General features: G+C 42.8%; 1 protein-coding gene across 3 annotated transcripts in view; it reads right to left on the reverse strand.

Annotated features, from left to right (window-relative positions):
- Window positions 1-22,633, reverse strand: part of arhgap39 (Rho GTPase activating protein 39) — a 608,625-nt gene that overhangs the window by 395,992 nt on the left and 190,000 nt on the right. For all 3 annotated transcript variants that reach the window (XM_043690879.2, XM_087987640.1, XM_087987641.1), the window contains 2 exons: window positions 21,276-21,323; window positions 9,161-9,589 (listed from right to left, as the gene is read on the reverse strand). In XM_043690879.2, the coding sequence (XP_043546814.1) occupies window positions 9,161-9,589; window positions 21,276-21,323 (477 nt within the window). The remainder of the gene's footprint in view (window positions 1-9,160; window positions 9,590-21,275; window positions 21,324-22,633) is intronic.

Here is a 22,633-nt window from a genome sequence, read left to right on the forward strand (position 1 = left end):
TATTACCAACCTCTGTCTTCTATGGTTCAGCCAATTCTGTATCCAGACAGCCAAATTTCCCTGCATCCCATGCTTCCTTACTTTCTGAATGAGCATCTCATGGGGAACCTTATCAAATGCCTTGCTAAAATCTACATACACCACATCCATTACTCTTTCTTTGGGTTCGCGTTTTGTCACATCCTCAAAGAATTCAATAAGGCTTGAGAGGCACGACCTGCCCCTCACAAAGCCATGCTGACTATCTCTAATCAATATATGCTTTTCAAAATAATCAAAAATCCTGTCTCTCAGAAACCTGTCCAATAATTTGCCTACCACCAATGTAAAACCCTGGTCTGAAAATCCCAGGGTCATCCCTATTCCCTTTCTTGAAATAACATTTGCCACTCTCCAATCACCTGGTATTACTTCAATGGACAATGAGGATGCAAAGATCATTACGAAAGGCACAGCAATCTCTTCCCTCACTTCCCATAGTAACCTTGGGTATATTCCACCTGGCCCAGAGAACTCAGCTATCCCCTCATGTTTTTCAAAATTTCCAGGACATCCTCCTGTTTACCATCATCAACTTGCTCGAGATATCAGCCTTTTTCATGCTATCCTCGCAAATGACAAGGTTCCTCTCACTAGTGAATACCAAAGCAAAGTATTCATTGAGGACCTCCCCTCCGTTCTCCAACTCCAGGCACAAGTTCTTCCACTATCCCTAATCGGCCCTATTCTCATTCTGACCATCCTCTTGTTCCTCATGCGCAGAAAGCCTTGGGGTTTTCTTTAATCCTACCCACCAAAACTTTTTCATGCCCCCTTCTGGCTCTCCTAAGTCCATTCTTCAGTTGCTTCCTGGCTGCTTTGTGACCCTCAAGAACCCGGTTTCATCCTTGCTTCCTCAACCTTAAGTAAACTTCCTTCTTCCTCTAGACTAGATGATCCACATCACTTGTCACCCAAGGTTCCTTCACCATACCATCCTTTCCTTGCCTCAGTGGGACAAAACTATCCAGCACTTGCAGCGAGTGCTCCCTAAACAACCTCCACATTTCTGTTGTGCATTCCCCTGAGAATATCTGCTCCCAATTTATGCTCCACAGTTCGTGCCAAATAGCATTGTAATTCCTCATCCTTTAATTAAATACCTTCCCATACCATCTTCTCCTAACCCTCTCCATGACTACAGTAAAGGTCAGGGAGTTGTGATCACTATCTGATCCAAGTCGCCCATGACAACAAGCCTGTTACTTCTGCACTTTTCCTAAGTCTGCCTCCCAATCTGCTCTTCCATGTCTCTGTTGCTGTTGGAGGTCTATAGAAAACGCCCTGCTTTTCTTTTCGTAGCAGAGAGCGGTGGGAGCTGGGCGTAAGTTCAGACGGAGCGCAAAGACGGTCGGGAAGGTAAGTGATTACTATTAGAGTGGGTGTGTTCTAAACCCCAGGTCCTACAAAGTAGGGACTCCCTCCCTCCCTCCTCCTCTAACCTTAATTAAGAGTCCACAGACGTGCCACAAAAAGAGGGTCTAAGGAAGTTTAGATCGAAGAGTGAGGCTTCAGCTCAGGAATCTTTGACAAGGAGGTTCAGTGAAGTGATTACACCACAGTTGAAGAGTGTGAAGACATGACTGCCCAGCTGGTTCAGTGCGCTACGTGCTTGATGTGGGAGGTCAACGACTCTGGTGTGTCTGGCTCGTATATGTGTGGAAAATGTGTGCACATTCAGCAATTGACCGAGTATATTGCAGCGCTGACGAAAGAACTCGAAGACCTTAGGCTCATCCGAGAGAACAAGGTCTTTCTGGACAAGACCTTCAGCGATGTTATTACACCAATCATGCCAGAAGAGAGCAGAAGAGAGCAGACGATGAGGAAGGTGGAGAGGAGACAGGTGCAAGAGACCCAGGGAGAAGTACCTGTCAGGAACAAGTTGAAGCTTTTGGAAACAGAGACTGATGACACTGCCAGTTCGCAAGGCGGCCAAGTTTGTCAATCAAAAATTGCCGCAGAGGCAGAGCGGAAGAGTCGGACATTGCACAGAGCCATGGTAATAGGGGACTCCATCGAGAGAGGAACTGACCGGGGGTTTTTGTGGCAGCAGACGGGATTTAAGGATGGTGTGTTGCCTTCCTGGTGCTAGAGTGAAAGACATCGCGGACAGAGTGCAGGAAATCCTCAAGGATGAGGGTGAAGAGCCAGAGGTGGTGGTACATGTCGGCACAAATGATGTCGGGAAGAAGAGGAGGAACATACTACAGCGAGACTTCGGAGAACTAGGAAGAAGGCTGAAAAGCAGGACGCCCAAGGTGGTTATCTCCGGTTTGCTTCCAGTTCCTTGGGCTAGTGTGGCCAGAAACAGGGAGATAATGGACTTGAACGTGTGGTTGGGGAACTGGTGCAGGAAGCAAGGATTTAAGTTCTTGGATCACTGGGGTATATTTTGTGGTAAACATAAATTCTACAAGAGAGACGGCTTGCACCTTAATAGGTTAGGGACCAGCATTCTGGCAGGCAGGTTTTCTACTACAACACCGCTACATTTAAACTAAGTAGTGGGGGGGGGGGAGGGGACAAGCTGGATGTTTAAAAAGGAAATTGAAGGGAAAGTTAGAACAAGAGAAGTCAAGAAAGACAACTATATCAATGAGGCAGAAAACTCGGAAAGGCATCATGCTGTAAGGTTGGGTGAAATAAGGGTTGATGGGAAGGGTGAGAGCAGTAACAAATTAAAAATACTATACATGAATGTACGAAGCATTAGGCATAAGATGGATGAGCTTGAGGCTCTTTTGGAAATTGGCAGATACGATATTGTGGGGATAACTGAGACATGGCTTCAAGTGGACAGGGCACGGGAAATGAATATTCAAGGCTATACATGCTATCGTAAGGACAGACTAACGGGCAGAGGGGGTGGGGTGGCCTTGTTGGTAAGGGACGATATTCAGTCCCTTGCGCAGGGGGACCTAGAGTCAGGGGATGTAGAGTCAATGTGGATAGAGCTTCGAAATACTAAGGGTAAAAAGACCCTCTTGGGAATCATCTACAGGCCCCCAAAAAGTAGTCTGGATGTCGGATGTAAGTTAAATCAGGAGCTGAAATTGGCCTGTCGCAAAGATGTCACTACAGTTGTTATGGGGGATTTTAACATGCAGGTAGACTGGGAGAATCAGGATGGTATTGGGCCTCAAGAAAGAGACTTTGTGGAGTGCCTCAGAGATGGATTCTTAGAACAGTTGGTGCTGGAGCCGACCAGGGAGAAGACAATTCTGGATCTGGTATTGTGTAACGAACCAGAATTGGTCAGAGACCTCGAAGTGAAGGAGACATTGGGAAGTAGTGACCATAATACAATAAGCTTCAATCTGCAATTTGAGAGGGAGAGGGTACAATCGGAAGTGACAGTACTTCTGTTAAATAAAGGGAACTATGGAGCTATGAGGGAGGTGCTGGCCAAAGTTCAATGGTGCAATACCTTAGCAGGGATGACTATGGAGGAACAATGGCGGATATTCCTGTGTATAATGCAGAAGTTGCAGGATCAGTTCATTCCTAAAAGGAAGAAAGATCCCAGGAGGAGGCATGGGCGGCCGTGGCTGACGAGGGAAGTAAAGAAACATATAAAGTTAAAAGAGAAAAAGTATAACATAGCTAAGATAAGTGGGAAAACTGAGGACTGGGAAGCTTTTGTGGGCGGCACGGTGGCACAGTGGTTAGCACTGCTGCCTCGCAGCGCCAGAGATCCGGGTTCAATTCCCGCCTCCGGCGACTGACTGTGTGGAGTTTGCACATTCTCCCCGTGTCTGCGTGGGTTTCCTCCGGGTGCTCCGGTTTCCTCCCACAGGCCAAAGATGTGCAGGTCAGGTGAATTGGCCATGCTAAATTGCCCATAGTGTTAGGTAAGGGGTAAATGTAGGGGTATGGGTGGTTTGCGCTTCGGCGGGGCGGTGTGGACTTGTTGGGCCGAAGGGCCTGTTTCCACACTGTAAAGTAATCTAAAAAAAAAAAAAAATCTTTTAAAGAGCAACAGAGGATTACTAAGAAGGAAATACGCAGAGGAAAAATGAGGTACGAAGATAAACTGGCCAAGAATATTAAGGAGGATAGTAAAAGCTTTTTTAGGTATGTGCAAGGCAAAAAAATGGTTAGGACAAAAATTGGGCCCTTGAAGACAGAAACAGGGGAATATATTACTAGGAACAAAGAAATGGCAGAGGAATTAAATGGGTACTTCAGATCTGTGTTCACTGGGGAAGACACAAGCAATCTCCATGAGGTAACAGTGGCTGAAGGACCTGAACTTAAGGGAATTTATATTTGCCAGGAATTGGTGTTGGAGAGACTGTTAGGTCTGAAGGTTGATAAGTCTCCGGGGCCTGATGGTCTGCATCCCAGGGTACTGAAGGAGGTGGCTCGGGAAATCGTGGATGCGTTGGTGATTATTTTCCAGAGTTCAATAGATTCGGGGTCGGTTCCTGCGGATTGGAGGGTGGCTAATGTTATACCAATTTTTAAGAAAGGTGGGCGAGAGAAAGCAGGAAATTATAGACCAGTTAGTCTGACCTCAGTGATGGGAAAGATGCTGGAGTCTATTATAAAGGATGAAATTACTGCCCATCTGGATAGTAGTAACAGGATAGGACAGAGTCAGCATGGATTTATGAAGGGGAAATCATGCTTGACTAATCTTCTTGAATTTTTTGAGGATGTAACTCTGAAGTTGGACGAGGGAAATCCAGTAGATGTAGTGTACCTGGACTTTCAGAAAGCTTTTGATAAAGTCCCACACAGGAGGTTAGTGAGTAAAATTAGGGCGCATGGTATTGGGGGCAAAGTACGAGATTGGATTGAAAATTGGTTGGCTAATAGGAAACAAAGGGTAGGGATAAACGGCTCCATTTCGGAATGGCAGGCAGTGACCAGTGGGGTACCGCAGGGATCCGTGCTGGGACCGCAGCTTTTTACAATATATGTTAATGATATAGAAGATGGTATCAGCAATAACATTAGCAAATTTGCTGATGATACTAAGCTGGGTGGCAGGGTGAAATGTGATGTGATGTGGATGTTAGGAGATTACAGGGTGACCTGGACAAGTTAGGTGAGTAGGCAGATGCATGGCAGATGCAGTTTAATGTGGATAAATGTATGGTTATCCACTTTGGTAGCAAGAACAGGAAGGCAGACTACTACCTCAATGGAATCAATTTATGTAAAGGGGCAGTACAGAGAGATCTGGGTGTTCTTGTACACCAGTCAATGAAGGTAAGCATGCAGGTACAGCAGGTAGTGAAGAAGGCTAATAGCATGCTGGCCTTCATAACAAGAGGAATTGAGTATAGAAGCAAAGAGGTGCTTCTGCAGCTGTACAGGGCCCTGGTGAGACCATACCTGGAGTGCTGCGTGCAGTTCTGGTCTCCAAATTTGAGAAAAGACATTCTGGCTATTGAGGGAGTGCAGCGTAGGTTCACGAGGTCAATTCCTGGAATGGCAGGATGACCTTACACTGAAAGACTGAAGCGACTGGGCTTGTATACCCTTGAGTTTCGAAGATTGAGAGGGGATCTGATTGAGACGTATAAGATTATGAAAGGATTGGACACTCTGGCAGTAGGAAACATATTTCCACTGATGGATGAGTGCCGAACCAGAGGACACAGCTTAAAAATACGGGGTAGACCATTTAGGACAGAGCTCAGGAGAAACTTCTTCACCCAGAGAGTGGTGGCTGTATGGAATGCTCTGCCCCAGAGGGCAGTGGAGGCCCAGTCTCTGGATTTGTTTAAGAAGGAGTTGGATAGAGCTCTCAAAGATAGTGGAATCAAGGGTTATGGAGATAAGGCAGGAAGAGGATACTGATTGAGGATGATCAGCCATGATTATATTGAATGGCGGTGCAGGCTCAAAGGACTGAATGGCCTACTCCTGCACCTAATGTCTATTGTCTATCACCAAAATGCTCTCCCACAGAGAGATCTGACACCTGGCCTGGTTTGTTGCCAAGGAGCAATTCCAATATAGCTTGCTTCTCGTCGGTCTATCTACATATTGAGTCAGAAATCCTTCCTGAACACACCTGACAAAACCTGCTCCATCCAAACTAATATTAGCAAAGTTGAAGTCGCCCATGACAACAAGCCTGTTACTTCTGCACTTTTCCTAACTCTGCCTCCCAATCTGCTCTTCCATGTCTCTGTTGCTATTGGAGGGTCTATAGAAAACTCCCTGTTAAGTGTCCACTCCTTTCTTGTTTCTGACTTCCACCCATAATCTCTCAGTAGACAAACCCTCCTCGATGACCTTCCTTTCCAGCTGTTATACTATCCCTGATTAGCAATGGCACTCCCCCACCTCTTTTATCTCCCTCCCTATTCTTTTTGAAATATTCCAACCCCGGAACATGCAACAACCATTTCTGCCCCTATGATATCCAAGTCTCCGTAACAGCCACAACATCGTAGCTCCAAGTACTGATCCAAGTTCATCACCCTTATTCCTGACACTTCTTGCGTAGTGAAGACACGCTTCAACCCATCCCACTGACTGCGACTTTGCCCTATCAACTGTCTATCCTTCCTCGCAACTCTCTGCACACTGTACCTGCCTGTTCACCAGCTAGCCCCATCCTCTGATCTGTAGCTCTGGTTCCCATCCCCCTGTCAAATTAGTTTAAACCTTCCCTGAGAGCTCTAGCAAACCTCCCACCCAGGATATTAGCACCCCTCCAATTCAGGTGCAATCCGTTCTCCTTGTACAGGTCCCACCTTCCCCAGAAGGTATCCCTATGATCCACATATCTGAAGCCCTCCCTCCTACACCAGTTCTGCAGCCACGTGTTAAGCTGCACTCACTCTCTGTTCCTAACCTCACTAGCCCATGGCACTGGTAGCAATCCTGAGGTTATTACTCTGCTTGTCTTGCCTTTAGCTTCCAACCTAACTCTCTATATTCACTTTTCAGGTCCCCATCCCTTTTCCTAGCTATGTCATTGGTACCGATGTGTACCACGACTTCTGGCTGTTGCCCCTCCCCCTTAAGAATCCTGTAGACTTGATCCATGACATGCCTACCCTAGCACCTGGAGGCAACATAACATCTGGGAGTCTTGTTCACGACGACAGAATCTCCTGTCTGTTCCTCTAACCACCGAACCTCCTATCACTATCGGTCTCCTATTCTCCCCCCTTCCCTTCTGAACCATAGAGTGAGGCTCAGTACTAGAGACCTGGCCACTGTGGGTCTCCCCTGGTAGGTCCCCCTGCCCAACAGTGTCCAAGGCAGCGTTTCCCTAATGTAGAGGAAGTGAGCAGTGAATGCAGTAGGCTATATTGTGTGAACTGCAGGTAAAGCGCTGCTTAACCAGGAAGGTATGTTTGGGCCCTTGGATACTGAGGAGGAAGGAGGAAAATGGGCAAATGTTACACCTTTGGCAATTGCAGGGGAAGGTGCTGCATGGCTGTGGGAGTGATTTTGGGAGTGGAGGAAGATTGGACCAGTGTATCCCTGAGAGAACGGTCCTTGAGGAAGGCGGACAAGAGAGGGGAGGGGAGGGGAGGGGAATGTGTGTCTGGTGGTGGTATCTCCCTGGAGGTGGCAGAAATGGTGGTTAATGATCCTCTGGATGTGGATGGTAGGTCACTGTTGGGGAGGAAAGCGAGAGGGTGAGAGCCAAAGTGTGGGAGATGGGCCGGACCCGGTGGACAGCCCTGTCAACATTGATGCTGGGGAATCCTCGACTGAGGAAGAAAGTGGACATTTCAGAGGCTTCTTTGTCTAGGTTGGCATCATCGGAACATGTGCAATAGAGACAGAGGAACGCGGAGAATGGAATAGTCTTTACAGGAAGCAGGGTGCAAAGATGCTTGGTCCAGATAACTGTGGGAGTACGTGGGTTTATAGTGGATATTAGTGGCCAGTCTATCCCCAGAAATAGAAACAGAGATGTTGAGGAAGTGAAGATGCAGGCAGTCAAAGATGGACCAAGTGAAGGTGAGAGCGGGTGCTAATTGGATATGTTTTGAGTACTGCAGCATGCAAAGTAAAAACAAGAATATTTAGAATCAAAAGGAAATAAGGGAGAATTCTGTAGTGTAGAAAGGTCCCTGAAGTGTACAAGATAATTAAATTCAAGAAGTGATTAAATGCAATGTTTGAAAAAGAGGGGGAAAGCACAGGGGTAATTTAAAAATAAAGGATATTTCACTTAAGATAGGAGCACATTTTCTCTTGAGGGTTGAGAGCCTTTGAAACTCACCACTAGAGTGTGGAGGAGGCAAAGTGATTGAAGTTTTAAGTCAGAGGTAGACAGATTCTTCACTAACAAAGAAGACAAATGTTGCGGAAGGTAATTGGGAACATGGCTTTCAGGTCACATCAGAACAGCCACGATTTTACTGAATAGTAGGACAGAGTCAAGGGTCCGAATAGCCTACTCCTGCTTCCAAATCATATGTTTGTAAAAGAAAACAGAAAAAGACCAAAGGTACTCAGTGTCTAAAAGGAAATGGGTGGGATCTCTCAAAAAAATGTTGTGCATTCATGGTCTTTTCTGATTCTTATTCTTGTTTGTAAAACATTAAATTCTTTCAACGGTTCTGGAATGACTATACATTCAAGATACTTATTCAATTGCTAACTAAATTGATTCTCAGGGGACATTTAATTTACTATATTTACACTTTGCAGTTCAGAAAACAATTATCTATATTTGGATCTGTAATAGTTTCTCAATGCTTATTTGTATCTCAATGCACTATATCACTCCATAGGTCTGCACTGTGGTGAAAAGGCACACTTCTTGTGAAGTTCACTGTCAAATGATTCCACCACCTTTGATAAATCCTTGTGTATATTAATTCAAATGCACAGCTAGCAATTAATTGCTGAACACGATCATTTAAGGATTCATTAGGCCGAAGGAAGGCTGTAAGCTCACATACTGACAACTAGCATTAACTCTCTGTCTACCCAATGAAATCAGTCATCAAATGTCTATTACCTCAATATACCATCTATTAGGTGAACCAAAAAAAGGAAACAAAAACTAAAACTTCATTCCCAGATGGCAGGTATATTTTCCTGGTCATAGATAGGTGAGGGAGAGGGTTAGGAACAAGCATGAACAAATGTATTACTGACACAGATATACAGGATCTCTAAACCTTACCTCTCTGGTTCCTCTTTCCCAATAATCTGCTGGGCTTGTTTTAATCGTGTTTGTTCGTGTGTCCTATCAGCTTCCAGTTCCTGCTCCAGGGAAGAGCTGGTACTCCCTTCCCTACTCATATTACTACTCCGGCCTGGACTGTTCTCCGCCGAAGCGCGGCTTGGCGAGTCAGTGTTCTGTTTTAATGTCTGCAATTTGGCCAGTGGGATGATATCACAGTTCTGAGGCCGATGCCAGACAGTCCTCTGTGTTGTGGCATTGTAATAATAAAACCTAGAGGTATTGGGATCAAAGAGCTCCCACCACTGATTTTCATTGGTGCGCTTTATCCGGACACCAGAAGGTGGATCCCAGACACATTCTCCAGTGGTAAGGTTAGCATACATTCGCTCTCGAGTTCGCGGCTCAATGATCTCCACCCACTCCAGCCTTAAAAAGAAAGAGAGATAAGAACTTATAAAATATACAGGCACATAAACATGAAGTCTTTAGAAAGGATATTACTCATAGTAGTTTAAAAATGTTAGCACTTTTGTCAAATGACTGCTACCCATTCAGAAGGGTAGACATTTACAAGTCATTTACTTTGACATTTACCCTGGAGTACCTGATATCTACAGTATAGATATTCCACTACAAAGACCCTGTCTTGAATGAATATTTGAGACAAAATGGCAACTTGCAATCTCTAACATCATCTGGAGAAAAGAAGAATGATTACAAAGTGTTGTCAAATCACAAGATCATTGCCAGTTGAAAGAATTTAGAAAAAACAGATGTTTAAGAAATGTAGAAAACTAGAGCACAGAAACAGGCCCAATCTGAATAGGTTTTGACTTTAGTCTTTAAATTTGCTCATGAGACACCGGCATCACTGGCTAGGCCAGCATTTATTGAAGGAGATGATAGTGAGCTGCTTTCACATTCCTTACTTGTGCCTGGTTGATAGTGGACATGTACTTGGGAAATAGGTGGTGAATTACACACTGCAGAACTCCTAGCCTCTGGCCTGCTCTGCAACTACAGTATGCATATGGGAGTCTAGGTGAAATTCTGGTGATTCGTAACTCCCAGGATATTGATAAAGGGAAATTTAGTGATGGTAACACCATTGTCAAAGGGTGATGACTAAATTCTCTAACATTGGAGATGGCCATTGTTTGGCATAAGTGTTACTCTTCCGTGGGTTATGGGTGTTGACAGCAAAGCCAGCATTTGCTGTCCATTCCTATTTACCTTTGAACTGAGTGTCCTTCTCGACCATTTCAAAAGGACAGTTAAGAGTCACCCACATTGAAAGTCTGGAGTACATGTAAGTCAGAATGGGTAAGGATGACAGATTTTCTTCTCTAAAGAACACGACTGAATTAGAAACAGAAATTCCTGGAAAATCTCAGCTGGTTTGGCAGCATGAGTGGAGAGAAATCAAGTTAACATTTTGGGTCCATTGACCCTTCTTCAGAACAGAATCAGATTCGTTTTTACAATTATGGTGATAGTTGTCACAGTCACTGACACTAATTTTACATTCCAGATTTGTTAATTGAATTTAAATTCTACCAACTGCTTTGATAGGATTTGAAACAGTGTTCCCAGAGCAATAGACTGGGCCTCGGGATTTAAAAAAAATTCATTCGCAGGGCAAGGGCATTGCTGGCTGACCCGCATTTATTGCCCATCTGTAGTTGCACTTGAGAAGGTGGTGGTGAGCTGTTTTCTTGAACTGCTGCAGGGTAGACCTACATTGTCATTTGGATGGGATACAAGGTGGTCTGTCTTTGTTAAGACTTTGTAGCAATTGTTACAACTGCTATGGTGGGATTCAAATTCACAACTGTGAACATTAGCTGAGCTTCAGTCCGAAGTTCAGTCCAAAGATGTACAGGTTAGGTGGATTGGCTATGCTAAATTGTCCATAGTGTCCAGGAATATGCAGGCTAAGTGAATTAGCCATGGGAAATGCAGGGTTACAGGGCTAGGATAGGGGGCTAGGTCTGGGTGGATACTATTCAGAGGGTCCATGTGGACTCGATGGGTTGAATGGCCTGCTTTCACACTGTTAGGTTTCTATGATTCTGGATTAATAGTCTAGCAATAACATCACTAGGCCATCACCTCTCTCTTCCCTGAGAACACAAGTGGATCAGATTTGTTTTTACAAGCATTGGTGATACTTTTCACAGTCATCATCACTGACACTATTTTATATTCTATCTGTTAGCTGAATTTAAATTCCACCAGCTGCTTTGGTACGATTTCAAACAAATTTGAAACAAGAATATTAGCCTGCACCTTGGGATTACTAGCCCATGAGTCTAATCCAACTCTATAGTTTGGACTGTATATTCTTTGGTATTCATTTTAATCAGGCAACTGTGTAATTCTCTTAAAATAATTCACAGATTTGGTGAATTTATTCAACAAAGCAAGGAAACTAGGGCATAGATGTGGTTTGGAGAGGATTTTTAAAAGAAGGCAGTTATGAAGTCTCTGGGAACTCCACCAATATTTAAGCTCAATGGCTGTGAGGCTTACCACAACATAGTAGCATTTATAAACAAAGGAAGAACAGCATAAACATTCCTATTCTACTTTAATAATGTTATGTGGAGAAGAACACCTTACTGGAAAGAATTTCAAGACACAGAGAATTTTCATATTTTTTGGCCAGTCATAGATGTGCAAGAAATAATTCGAAATTAAACCTTCTCTAAGTAAAGAAGGAAATAACCCACCTAAACTTGTCAGATGTGAGGCTTTTTCTTTGATTACATAGACAACCACTCCTCTAGTAAAGAAATAACAAATTGCGAAAGATGTATTTATTTGGCCATTCTGGTGAGTACACACTAAAGAGCACTGATTTTCTGAATAAGCAACTCCCAACATAGCTCCTCATCAGGAGTGCACTTCATAAAGTTACTGGTGCATTCACCATGTTTTCCAGCCATCCATTTTAATCGATGAAATAACATGGGAAATGTGCCTGGAATTTCCTGATACACCCTCCCTGCCAGTAAAGCTCCATGCGTGGCAAAACTATTTGGAAAATTATCACCTTATATAAGACATTAAACTAATTTTCCTTGCTATTTTCCACTATACAACTACAAAATGTAGAAGTAGGCCAGTTGGCCCAACAATGAGATTGTGGGCTGATCTGATAATCTTCAATTTCACTTTCCTGCCTTTTCCCCCATAACTCTTTATTCCCTTATTGATCAGAAATCTGTTTATCTTAGCCTTTAATATACTTGATAACCCAGCTTTGAAAGCCCTTGGCGGCAAAGAATTCTACAGATCTGCAACCTCCAAAAGAATATATTCATGCTCATCTGTATTAAATGTGCAACCCCTTGTTCTGAGATTATGCCCTCTGGTCCCATGCTCTTCCATAAGAGAAAGTGTTCCTTAGCGGCCTCCCGGAGTGCCATGGTAATCTCCCGACCTGGCACGGTGGCCTCCCAGCCAGATGCAGCGACCTCCTAGCATGACGCAACAGTCTCCTGGCACGGCATGGCATACATACAGCCTCCTGGCATGTGCAGTGACCTCCCCCAAACAGGTGCCACAGCCTCCTGACGTGGCGCGGCATGGTAACCTCATGGCCTGATACGGTGACTTCCCCAGCCTGGCATAACAGTCTCCCAGCCTGCCATGGCTGCCTCCCAGTGTGTCACAGCAGCCTCTCATGGCAGCCTCCCAGTGTGGCATGGCATGGTGACCAACCGGCCTCAGGCAGCGGTCTCCCTATGTGGCATCCTCTCGTCCCAGTGTGGTGGTCTGAAGTGATCTCCCAACCTCATGATCCTCAAGGTGAAGCCTGGCACAGTCCACAGCCAGGGCCCGGTGTGAACTGGAAGCTAGGTGCCAGTGTGGTCTGTTGTTCCGAACTTTTACTTCTGCATTACTGGACATTTTATTTCTCTATTGTCTAAGATCTTATAACTAAAGAGCTGTAGCCAGTTACCTTTGTACCTAACTAAGTGCTGTAAGTGGAACGTATAAATTTTTCATGGTACTCACTGAGTGTATGTGACAATAAAGGCTAATTCTAATTTTAACCTCTTCACATCTACCCTGTCAAGTCTCCTAAGAGTTTATGTCTTTCAATAACTCCTCCTATGATTTTTCTGGATTCCAATAAGCACAAGCCCAACCTATGCAACCTCTCTTCATAAGGGGATCCTTCTATACCTAGGATTAACCTAATGAACCTTCTCTACACTACTTCCAAGCCAGAATATCTTTGATTAAGGGACCAAAACCGTTTGCAGTATTCAAGCTGTCTCATATTTGCCTTACCTACTACCCACTGAATTTGGATTCCCTTTGAAATAAAGGCCAACATTCCACTCACCTTACCTATTACCCAATGAATTAGAATGCTAGCTTTACATGATTCAAACAAAAGTCCTCCAAGTTCCTCTGTGTTGTACCTTCATTTAAATAAGATTCAGCACTCCTATCGGAAGGATGTTGTGAAACTTGAAAGGGTTCAGACAAGACTTACGAGGATGTTGCTTACGAGGATGTTGCCAGGGTTGGAGGGTTTGAGCTATAGGGAGAGGCTGAATAGGCTGGGGCTGTTTTCCCTGGAGTTTCGGAGGCTAAGGGGTGACCTTATAGAGGTTTATAAAATCTTGAGGGGCATGGATAGGATAAATAGACAAGATCTTTCCCCTGGGGTGGGGGAGTCCAGAACTAGAGGGCATAGATTTAGGGTGAGGGGGGAAAACATAAATGGACCCAAGGGGCAACCTTTTCACACAGAGGGTGGTGCATGCATTGAATGAGCTGTCAGAGGAAATGGTGGAGGCTGGTACAATTACAATATTTAAAAGGCATCTGGATGGTTAAATGAATAGGATGGATTTAGAGGGATATGGGCCGGGTGCTGGCAAATGGGTCTAGATTAGGTTAGAATATCTGGTCAGCATGGACGAGTTGGATGGAAGGGTCTGTTTCTGTGCTGTACATCTCTATGACTCTCTGACTCTATTCTTCCTGCTGAAGAGTGTAATCTCACATTTTCCCACATTAAAATCCACATTTCGAGTTTTGTACACTTCAATTTTCTTAAAATAATCCTCAGGTTTAACCAATTTATTTAACTAAACAATGAAACTGGGGGCATATATATCCCTTTGCAGAATCTTTTGAGTCATGACTTGCCTTCCTGCTATTTTTGTGCCTTCCACAAACTTGGCTGTAGTACATTCACTTCTCTCATCCAAGTCATTAATGTACATTGTTAATAATTGTGGCCCCAGCACTGATCCCTATGTTACTCTATTAGTTACATCTTGCTATCTTGAAACTGCTCCTTTAGCCCAACACTCTGTCTTCTACTAGTTAGCCTTGAAGATATTTCACCCAGTTAGCAGGGATGGCTGAAATAAAGACTGCTTTATTCTTAAAAATTCGTTCATATGTTATGGATGTCATTAGTAAGACGATTATTAGTTGCCTTCACTAAGTTGGTGGTGAGCTACTGCTGTCCATGTGCTGCACGTTCATCATCGTGCTCTTATGGAGGGGCTTTGAGGATTTTGACCCAGAGACAGTGAAGGAACAATGATAGAGATCTAAGTCAAGATGGTGTGTGCAGGCTAGTAAGAACACCGTTTAATAACAACCTCAATTTCCCAAGGGGAGCTGCTTTCTAGAATTTGCTCCAAACTACTGTTAGGAAGGGAGATCCAGAATTTGCAAAGTTAAAAATTCCTGATGAAGGGCTTATGCTCAGAAAGTCAATTCTCCTGCTCCTTGGATGCTGCCTGACCAGCTGTGCTTTTCCAGCACCACATTTGGAAGTATAAGCTTTTGGAGCGTTGCTCCTTCGTCAGGTAGCTAGTGAGGCAGAATCATAGGACACAGAATTTATAGTAAAACATCGTGTCATGCAACTGAAGCGATATATTGAACAAACCTAGATTGCTGTTATGTCTTTAATCTTTTAGAATGGGTTACAGGTTTCGGTTCATTAATATGTTCATAAATCCCAGAACTTCTTTCAAGTCACATTCCAGAGATAACTTACGGTTTTATCAGTATAAAAAAAATTACATCTCAGCTCAGACAATGCATTAAAAGTGTGAGGTTAGAGTCTATCTGTATTCCAATCTTGAGTCAGACTGGTCTATTTCCAAAGTTGCAATTTATAAAATGTCACATGGATTGACTGCTCATAGATTACGTGCTTTTTGAACAAAATAGATTGTATCTGCAAATGCAAATTCACCCCATAGATTTATATGCATGTGTGTGTGTGCAATGTGAAGGGGGATGGTGATGTGGGGGAGAAGAGTTAGTGTGAATGTGTTTGTGTGTGTGTGTGTGGGGGGGGGGGGGGGGGGGGTGGAGTGAGAGAGAGTGCGCGCATGCTTGATAGCATGTGTGCATGTGACAAAGTATATGCCTGTGAGAGGGTGTGCGTGTGACTGTGTGCGTGCATGGGTGTGCGCGCGCGCGTGGGTGAGAGAGAGAGAGCATGAAAGTGTGCATGCTTGATAGAGTGTGTGCAAGTGTGTGACCGGGTTTATGCCTGTGAGAGGGAGTGTATGTCGGTGTTAGCGTGTGTGTGTCTGAGAGAGAGTGTATGTCAGAGTCTGTAAGAGTGTGTGTGTATATGTTTGTGAGAGAGTGTATAGTGTAGTGGAGTCACCTGCAGTATGAAATGGACCCAAGGTCCCTGTTGAGGTCATCCTCATGGACACTGAACTTGGCTATCAGCCTCTGCTCGGCCTCTCTGTGCTGTTGCGTACCCTGCAGTCCACCTCGGAAGATGGTCACCCGAAGATCATAGCAACAACATAGAGTGGCCGAGCAGAGGCTGATAGCCAAGTTCATGAGGAGGGCCTCAACCGGACCTTGGGTTCATGTCACAATTACAGGTTACCCCACTGCGCTATACACACTCACACAGACCCTTTCTCAAACACATGGTCTCTCAGACACACACACACACACACTCTCATCCTCTCACAGGCAGATAATCCGTCACACTCATGCACACACTCTATCAAGCGCACATGCGTGCGCGCGCACACACACACACACACACACACACACTCTCTCTCTCCCCCTCACATATGCGCACACAAACACAAATTTATGGGGTGAATTTGCATTTGCAGAATTGTATTTGCAGATACATTCTATATTGTTCAAAAAGCACACAGTCTATAGGCAGTCAATCCATGTGACATTTTATAAATTGCTACTTTGGAAATAGAACCAGTCTGAAGTTCTGGGAATTGCATATTAATGAATTGAAACCTGCAACCCATTCTAAAAGATGAAAGACTTAACAGCAATCTATGTTTGTTCAATATATTGCTTCAGTTGCATGACACTAGGATCTTTTGCTATAAATTCTGTGTCCTATGATCCTGCCTTACTTGCTACCTGATGAAGGAGCAGCGTTTTGAAAGTTTGTACCTCCAAATAAACCTGTTGGACTATAACTTGGTGTTGTGTGATTTTTATCTTCCTTTTAAAGCTTTAAATTCCATAAGATAGCAACACAGTATCTTTGTACTGCTTACTGGAGGTTTCCCATTCTTTTGCCATCAAATGGTGGCTTCCTTCCTTCTATTGGAAAAACTGAAACTTTGCACTCTCCACTGACAAAATGGATAATTACCTACCTTTCATTATCTAATAATCAATGTCAATCCTTTTCCATTACATTCCCAGCTGAAGACCGGAGCCTGCAGCTGAACTGTGGTTCTACTTTATAGATCTCCCATTCTTACTGTGGGGTTCACATTCTGTGTGTGTGTGTGTGTCTGTGTCTGTGTCTGTGTGTGTGTGTGTAAGAGAGAGAGAGAGTGTGTGCGCGCGTATATGCCTGTGAGAGGATATGCATATGAGTGAGTGTGTGAGTGTGTGTCTGAGAGCGAGTGTATGAGAGACAACACCACCCACCACGTGCGTGGCAGGTACTCATGTGACTCAGTCTTTTCCTCACACTTTATGGGGGTGTGGCACCTAATCAGTCCAGCCTGAAAAAATGCAGTGCTCAAGTCACATGCAATTAGTTATCCAACGTAGTTACTCATCCAAATAGGGCAATTGCACAATGCAAATGAACGTAGCTGAAGATGGTTGTGTATTAAATTTATACAATGCAGTCTCACTTCAATACATGTTGAAAGTCAGCCGTTCACATATGTCAAAACTGATAGGTCTACCAATCGCTACTCCCTGCACTCAGTATACCCTTGACATTATCTTTTAAATTCTATCATAGACTGTGATGGAAATTACAACTTCTCTTGATATTTCAAAGGCTGCAAAAGACAGAGACATATTTAAGAAAACACTTTACTGAAATCTTAGGATTTAAACAGACAATATCTATGAACAATGTTGAATCCTCAACACTCAACTATATATTTCAGAAACACAGAACATGGAAACATGCCATTCAGTGTAACAAGTCTATATTACACGAATCTCCCACCAATTTGCACTATCACCATATCCTCTATTCCATCCCTTAGATACTTATCTTTATTATTCCATGTAAAAGTAAGCTCCACATTTGCCCACTTTCTGGGTAGTTTCTCCTAAATTCCCTACAGGATTTATTAATAAGTAATTTTGTTGGGGAAAAAGAACAGCAATTTATCTCCTCAAACAAAAGGCACTGAAATGAAGGGGAGTGAGTTATACACAGAGATTCTCAAATCAACCATCTCACTGGATCATCAGAAATGGTAGAGGGATAATTTAATACACAAAAAAAGGAAAAGTACAGTTCTTTTTTAAAAGAGTGAGAGACTAGGTCTTCCTGCTTCACTATAATAGCAGTAGCTAATAACAACACTAACTTTAACAAAAGTATTTTTTAAGGAAACTGGAACCTCAGCTAAGATCAATTTGCTGCATCAAAACAGTATATAATAAAAGATCTGTCTCTCAACCAACACTGACACTAGTCGAGATTTGGTGGCATTGTTGTAATCCAGAAAGCCAGGCTAATGTTCAGGGGCGATGTGCTTGAATCCCATCATGGCTGATAATGAAATTGGAATTCAATAAAAATCTAACACTTACCCAGATTGTATTCTGTCTGTCACCTCTTTGACCATTCTGCCATTTTGAAACATTGCAGCCCACGTGATGCAGTAGATCGACAATGTCATTAGAGAGGGAGGTTCAGGATGTGACTCAGTGATCTGATTGAAGGAACTCAGGGCATTGTTGCTAAGTTTGCAGAGGTCACTAAAGCAGATGGAGGGACATGTAGCGTTGAGGAAAAAGGGAGGCTGCAAAAGGACCTGGATGGGTTAGGATAGTGGGCAATAAGTAGCAGATGGAATACCATATGGGAAAGTAAGAGGTTATGCACTTCAGAAGGAAAACTAGAGCATTGACTATTTTCTAAATGGGGAAAGGCTTCAGAAATCTGAAGCACGAAGAGACTTGGGAGTCCTAGCTCAGGACTCTTAAGGTTAACATGCAGCTTCAGTTGGTAGTTAGGAAGTCAAATGCAATATTGGCATTCATTTCAAGATGGCTAACATACAAGAGCAGGGATGTACTGCTGAGTAAAAATTCTTCATGGGCACAGTCACCAGGCCTTCGGCCTGGAGTGACAACAGCCACCCAGTCCACCAGCTTGTTCCATTTAGATTATGACTGATCTGTACTTCAACTCCATCTACCTGTATGAATGCCATGATCCTTGATACCCAACAAAAATCTATCAATACAGGTACATAATTTTCAACACTGGTGTTGTGAATTTCCTTAATTTTTACTTGTATACCACCCACTTAACTCACAAATAAATCAATCTTGTCAAAAATGCCTAAAGAAGCTAGCTTAGTCGGTCTTCAACAGATGTGGCATCAAATTAAAATGACAATATGATGGTCAGCAACACTGGGATGGAAAATATGAAGCAATTAACACCTGAGCGCAGCTGCTTCTGAAATGTAGCTTTACGAACTGAAACCAGATATTTCAGCTAACATATTCTTTATTTGTCCACATATTAGTTCTCTCTTTTTAGATTGGAGGGAGGGTGATAAGATAGGGAATACCTGATCTTCAAATGCAATTCAAAATACACTGTTTAAAATACATGGATTGAATATCATGAAATTTGTTGCAAGTGGAGAGAATAACAGGTACATTGCATTTCATTTCATACGGTCTATATATTTTTAATATAAATTTATAGGGAAGAGGCTGGTAATTTTAAATTCTATTACTACCTATTGTAAACTGTGCAGCTGCTGTCTCCCAGCTGATTTGTTTTTGTTTGGTTGAAGAGGATACACAGGGTCGTTTGGTACGCATAATGTCACTTCAAAGTCATCCTTTCGTTTGCAATTATTGCAAAGCAAGTCGAACTGCTCAACACAGACTGCTTGCTTGGTCCTGGAATCAATCAATTTAAAGCAAAGGGTTTAAGTTGCAAAAATAAAGGAAAGAACTGTGGATGCTGTAAATCTGAAAAAAAAACCAGAAATATCTTCAGAACTGAAGGGTCACTGGACCTAAAATGTTAACTCTTGATTTCTCTCCACAGATGCTGCCAGACCTGCTGAGATTTTCCAGCAAATTCTGTTTTTGGTTGAGTTCAAGCTTCGAAAGGCTCCAGTCTGGTATTTGTTTGTCATTCAGGAATAATTCAATGAACTTCACTCAATTAAGGAGGATACCTGTCAGTTCCCTGTGTGCCAGTTTTAAACTTCAAAAAAGGTACAAAAGGGTAGATCACAAGGTGATTACTTACAGATGAGATAGCCTTTTTGGCACATCTCAGGACAACCTTCATGTTCACACCACTGCAGAATCTAATTAGTTTGGATAACAACCCTAGAATTTCCAGCTATTCAAATGCGCTGGTCAATAACCATGGGCAGATCTCCCTAACATCAGTTCTAAATGTGCCTTTTATGTTTTACTTGCCTTATTCTCAGTTTAATGCAAGATGATGGATGTAGGTTTGCTCACTGAGCTGGAAGGTTCATTTCCATGTTACCCAGTGCCGAAACGTCTGGAAATGAACCTTCCAGCTCAGTGAGCAAATCTACATCCAAAACCTCAACCTGAGCTACAAATCTTCTCAAAACTCGCTAATGCAAGATCATTTCCAATCTCACCTGTCTCCCTGATCACAAATGTAAGGCAGCATGCCTCTCGCTCTTTCTGTATTAGTGCCATGTTGACTTGGATGGAAGAATGATTTTTTGTTTGGAAATGCCTAAATTTCACGTCACAGATATGTTGGGTTCGTATAAGCAAGAATGTTGCTGCGGTGTCACAACCATTACTTCTGTACTCAAGATAGTGTAGCTACACATTCTTAAACAAATTAATCATGCAGTATTGATTTCCTGTTACTGCCTAATTCGGCTTTTGATTAACCTGATGCTTAATTTATATCCCACCTAATGTAGTTTCACAACTGTGTTTATTAGTTCACCAGATGAACAACAGGAGAATACAAGAGGATTTGTCAATTAAGTGAGCTCATTACAGTTTAAAGATTCCTATTTGACACCTGGGCAGCTTAACATTACCAGTGGTTGAATGTATGAAGTTACACAGGACAACACGAGAAGCTTATTCAGTCTCAAGAGCCTGCTTCATCATTCAATTAGATCATGTCTACCTGTACCTCAACCCAGTGTACCTGTCCTTTTTCTTTATTGCTTGATACCCTTACCTAAGTTGAAGTGGCTAAGTTCTGTGGTACTGCCGTGTGGTACTCAGCAACAAGATCTAGTCACAGGTAGTAATTTCTATTACTACTACAGTAGCAGATTTTAACATCTGACTCCAGCTTATAGATGTTGTAGCTAATGGCAGCATTCCAGCCAAGATCAGCTAAGTCCCACAGAGACAATACGGGCGATTCCCCATCTCTATAGCTCACTACCACTTTTGGCAATTCAATATCCTATTCAGCAAAAGAGGTAATTCTGACCACCATGAGCTTAAAGTAAACCAAAACGCACACCTGACTTCTGGGAGAAGAAAATGCTTGCTCTACATTGAAAACTGGTCATTCCAGTAATAGAATTTTAATGACATCACAAACCGCAACTCAAAGCAAAAACAAGACTTTTCTTTGAGATTGTTCTCTTACCATGTTGTAGCACTTTCTGTCTCAGTTTCAAGTTGCATGTCGTAAGACCTAAAAAAAGTGATTTCATAAAATTACTAAGTACACTGTTACCTTGCTATTTTTCCAGAAACTATTACAATAAAACCTTTTTATAGGAGTGCAAAGATATTTTTTAAAATTTCAATAAAATTTCTCCTTCGATTAACAGACAACATATGGGCATGCCTTACCATGGCACTCCTTACCTAACACAATAGTGGGAACACCACCATCAATTCAAGAAGAACCACTGCCAGAGGATGGGCAATAAAGTCAGCTTTGTCAATATCATTCACAGTAGAGGAACTATTTTCATTTCATTAATTTATTTCTGTTTGTTACCTGTCATTCATTTATCAGAACCAGAGTGCCTGATCCCCAGTGTGGTATGTTGATGAGAGGAGACTGTAAAGTATTCTATGTAGTGAGAAGGAGGACAAGGGAGAAAGAAAATCAAAAACATGCCTTTCATGATAACTGGATGGCTCCACGTACTTCACATCCAATTTAGTACTTTCAAAGCGCAGCCACTGTTATTAAGTAGGAAACGGGATAACCAATTTTAGAACAGAGAACTCCCACAAAAAGCAATGTGAGAATAACCAGATAGTGTTGTCTTTTGTGATGTTGGTTGAGATACTAAGTATTAGCCAGAACACTGGGAGAACCTCCCCTCTGTTCTTTGAAGTAGCACCATAGGGTCTCTTCAAGCGAACTGAGTAGGCAGGAGGAAGCTTTGATTCACGGAATTGCAACACTGTCTCGATATTGCATTAGAGTGTCAGTGTAGATTTTGTGTGTGTTCTGGAGCAGAACTTAAACATGAGGACTTATGATCCATAGAAAAGAGTGTTTCCAATCAAGCCAAAGCTGACAAAGGGCAAACAAAAGCACTCAAGTGACATACAAAACATCAAATAGCTCCAGTGAAGTCCACGAGCACATTCTCATGCGCAGAGACTAAACATAAAAACATAACAGTCTACTGTTGATTACAAGGCAGCAATTTAGAAGTGAATTAAAACAGCTTTACAAAGAACATAGACTTATTGGTTACATGACCTCAAGGCTGAATGATAGGCTGTTAAAAAAAGACTTGAATTAAAAAGCGCTTTTCACGTCTTCAGGTCATCCAAAAGCATTGCTGCAGCCAATGAAGTACATGTGTAGTAGAGTGACAGTTGTGAAGTAGGATATCCCACAGCCAAAGATCACAGCAAGATTGCACAGTAGCAATAAGATCAATGCATTGATAATCTATTATTAGATGTTAAGTCAGGATGATTAACATTCAGGGCACAGGTTCTTCCAAATAATACCTTGAAATCTGTATCCACCTG

This window comes from Chiloscyllium plagiosum, unplaced genomic scaffold, assembly GCF_037043375.1.
Source record: "Chiloscyllium plagiosum isolate Xiang-an unplaced genomic scaffold, Cpla_swu_hap1 HiC_scaffold_5, whole genome shotgun sequence".
Classification (NCBI taxonomy): Eukaryota; Metazoa; Chordata; class Chondrichthyes; order Orectolobiformes; family Hemiscylliidae; genus Chiloscyllium; species Chiloscyllium plagiosum.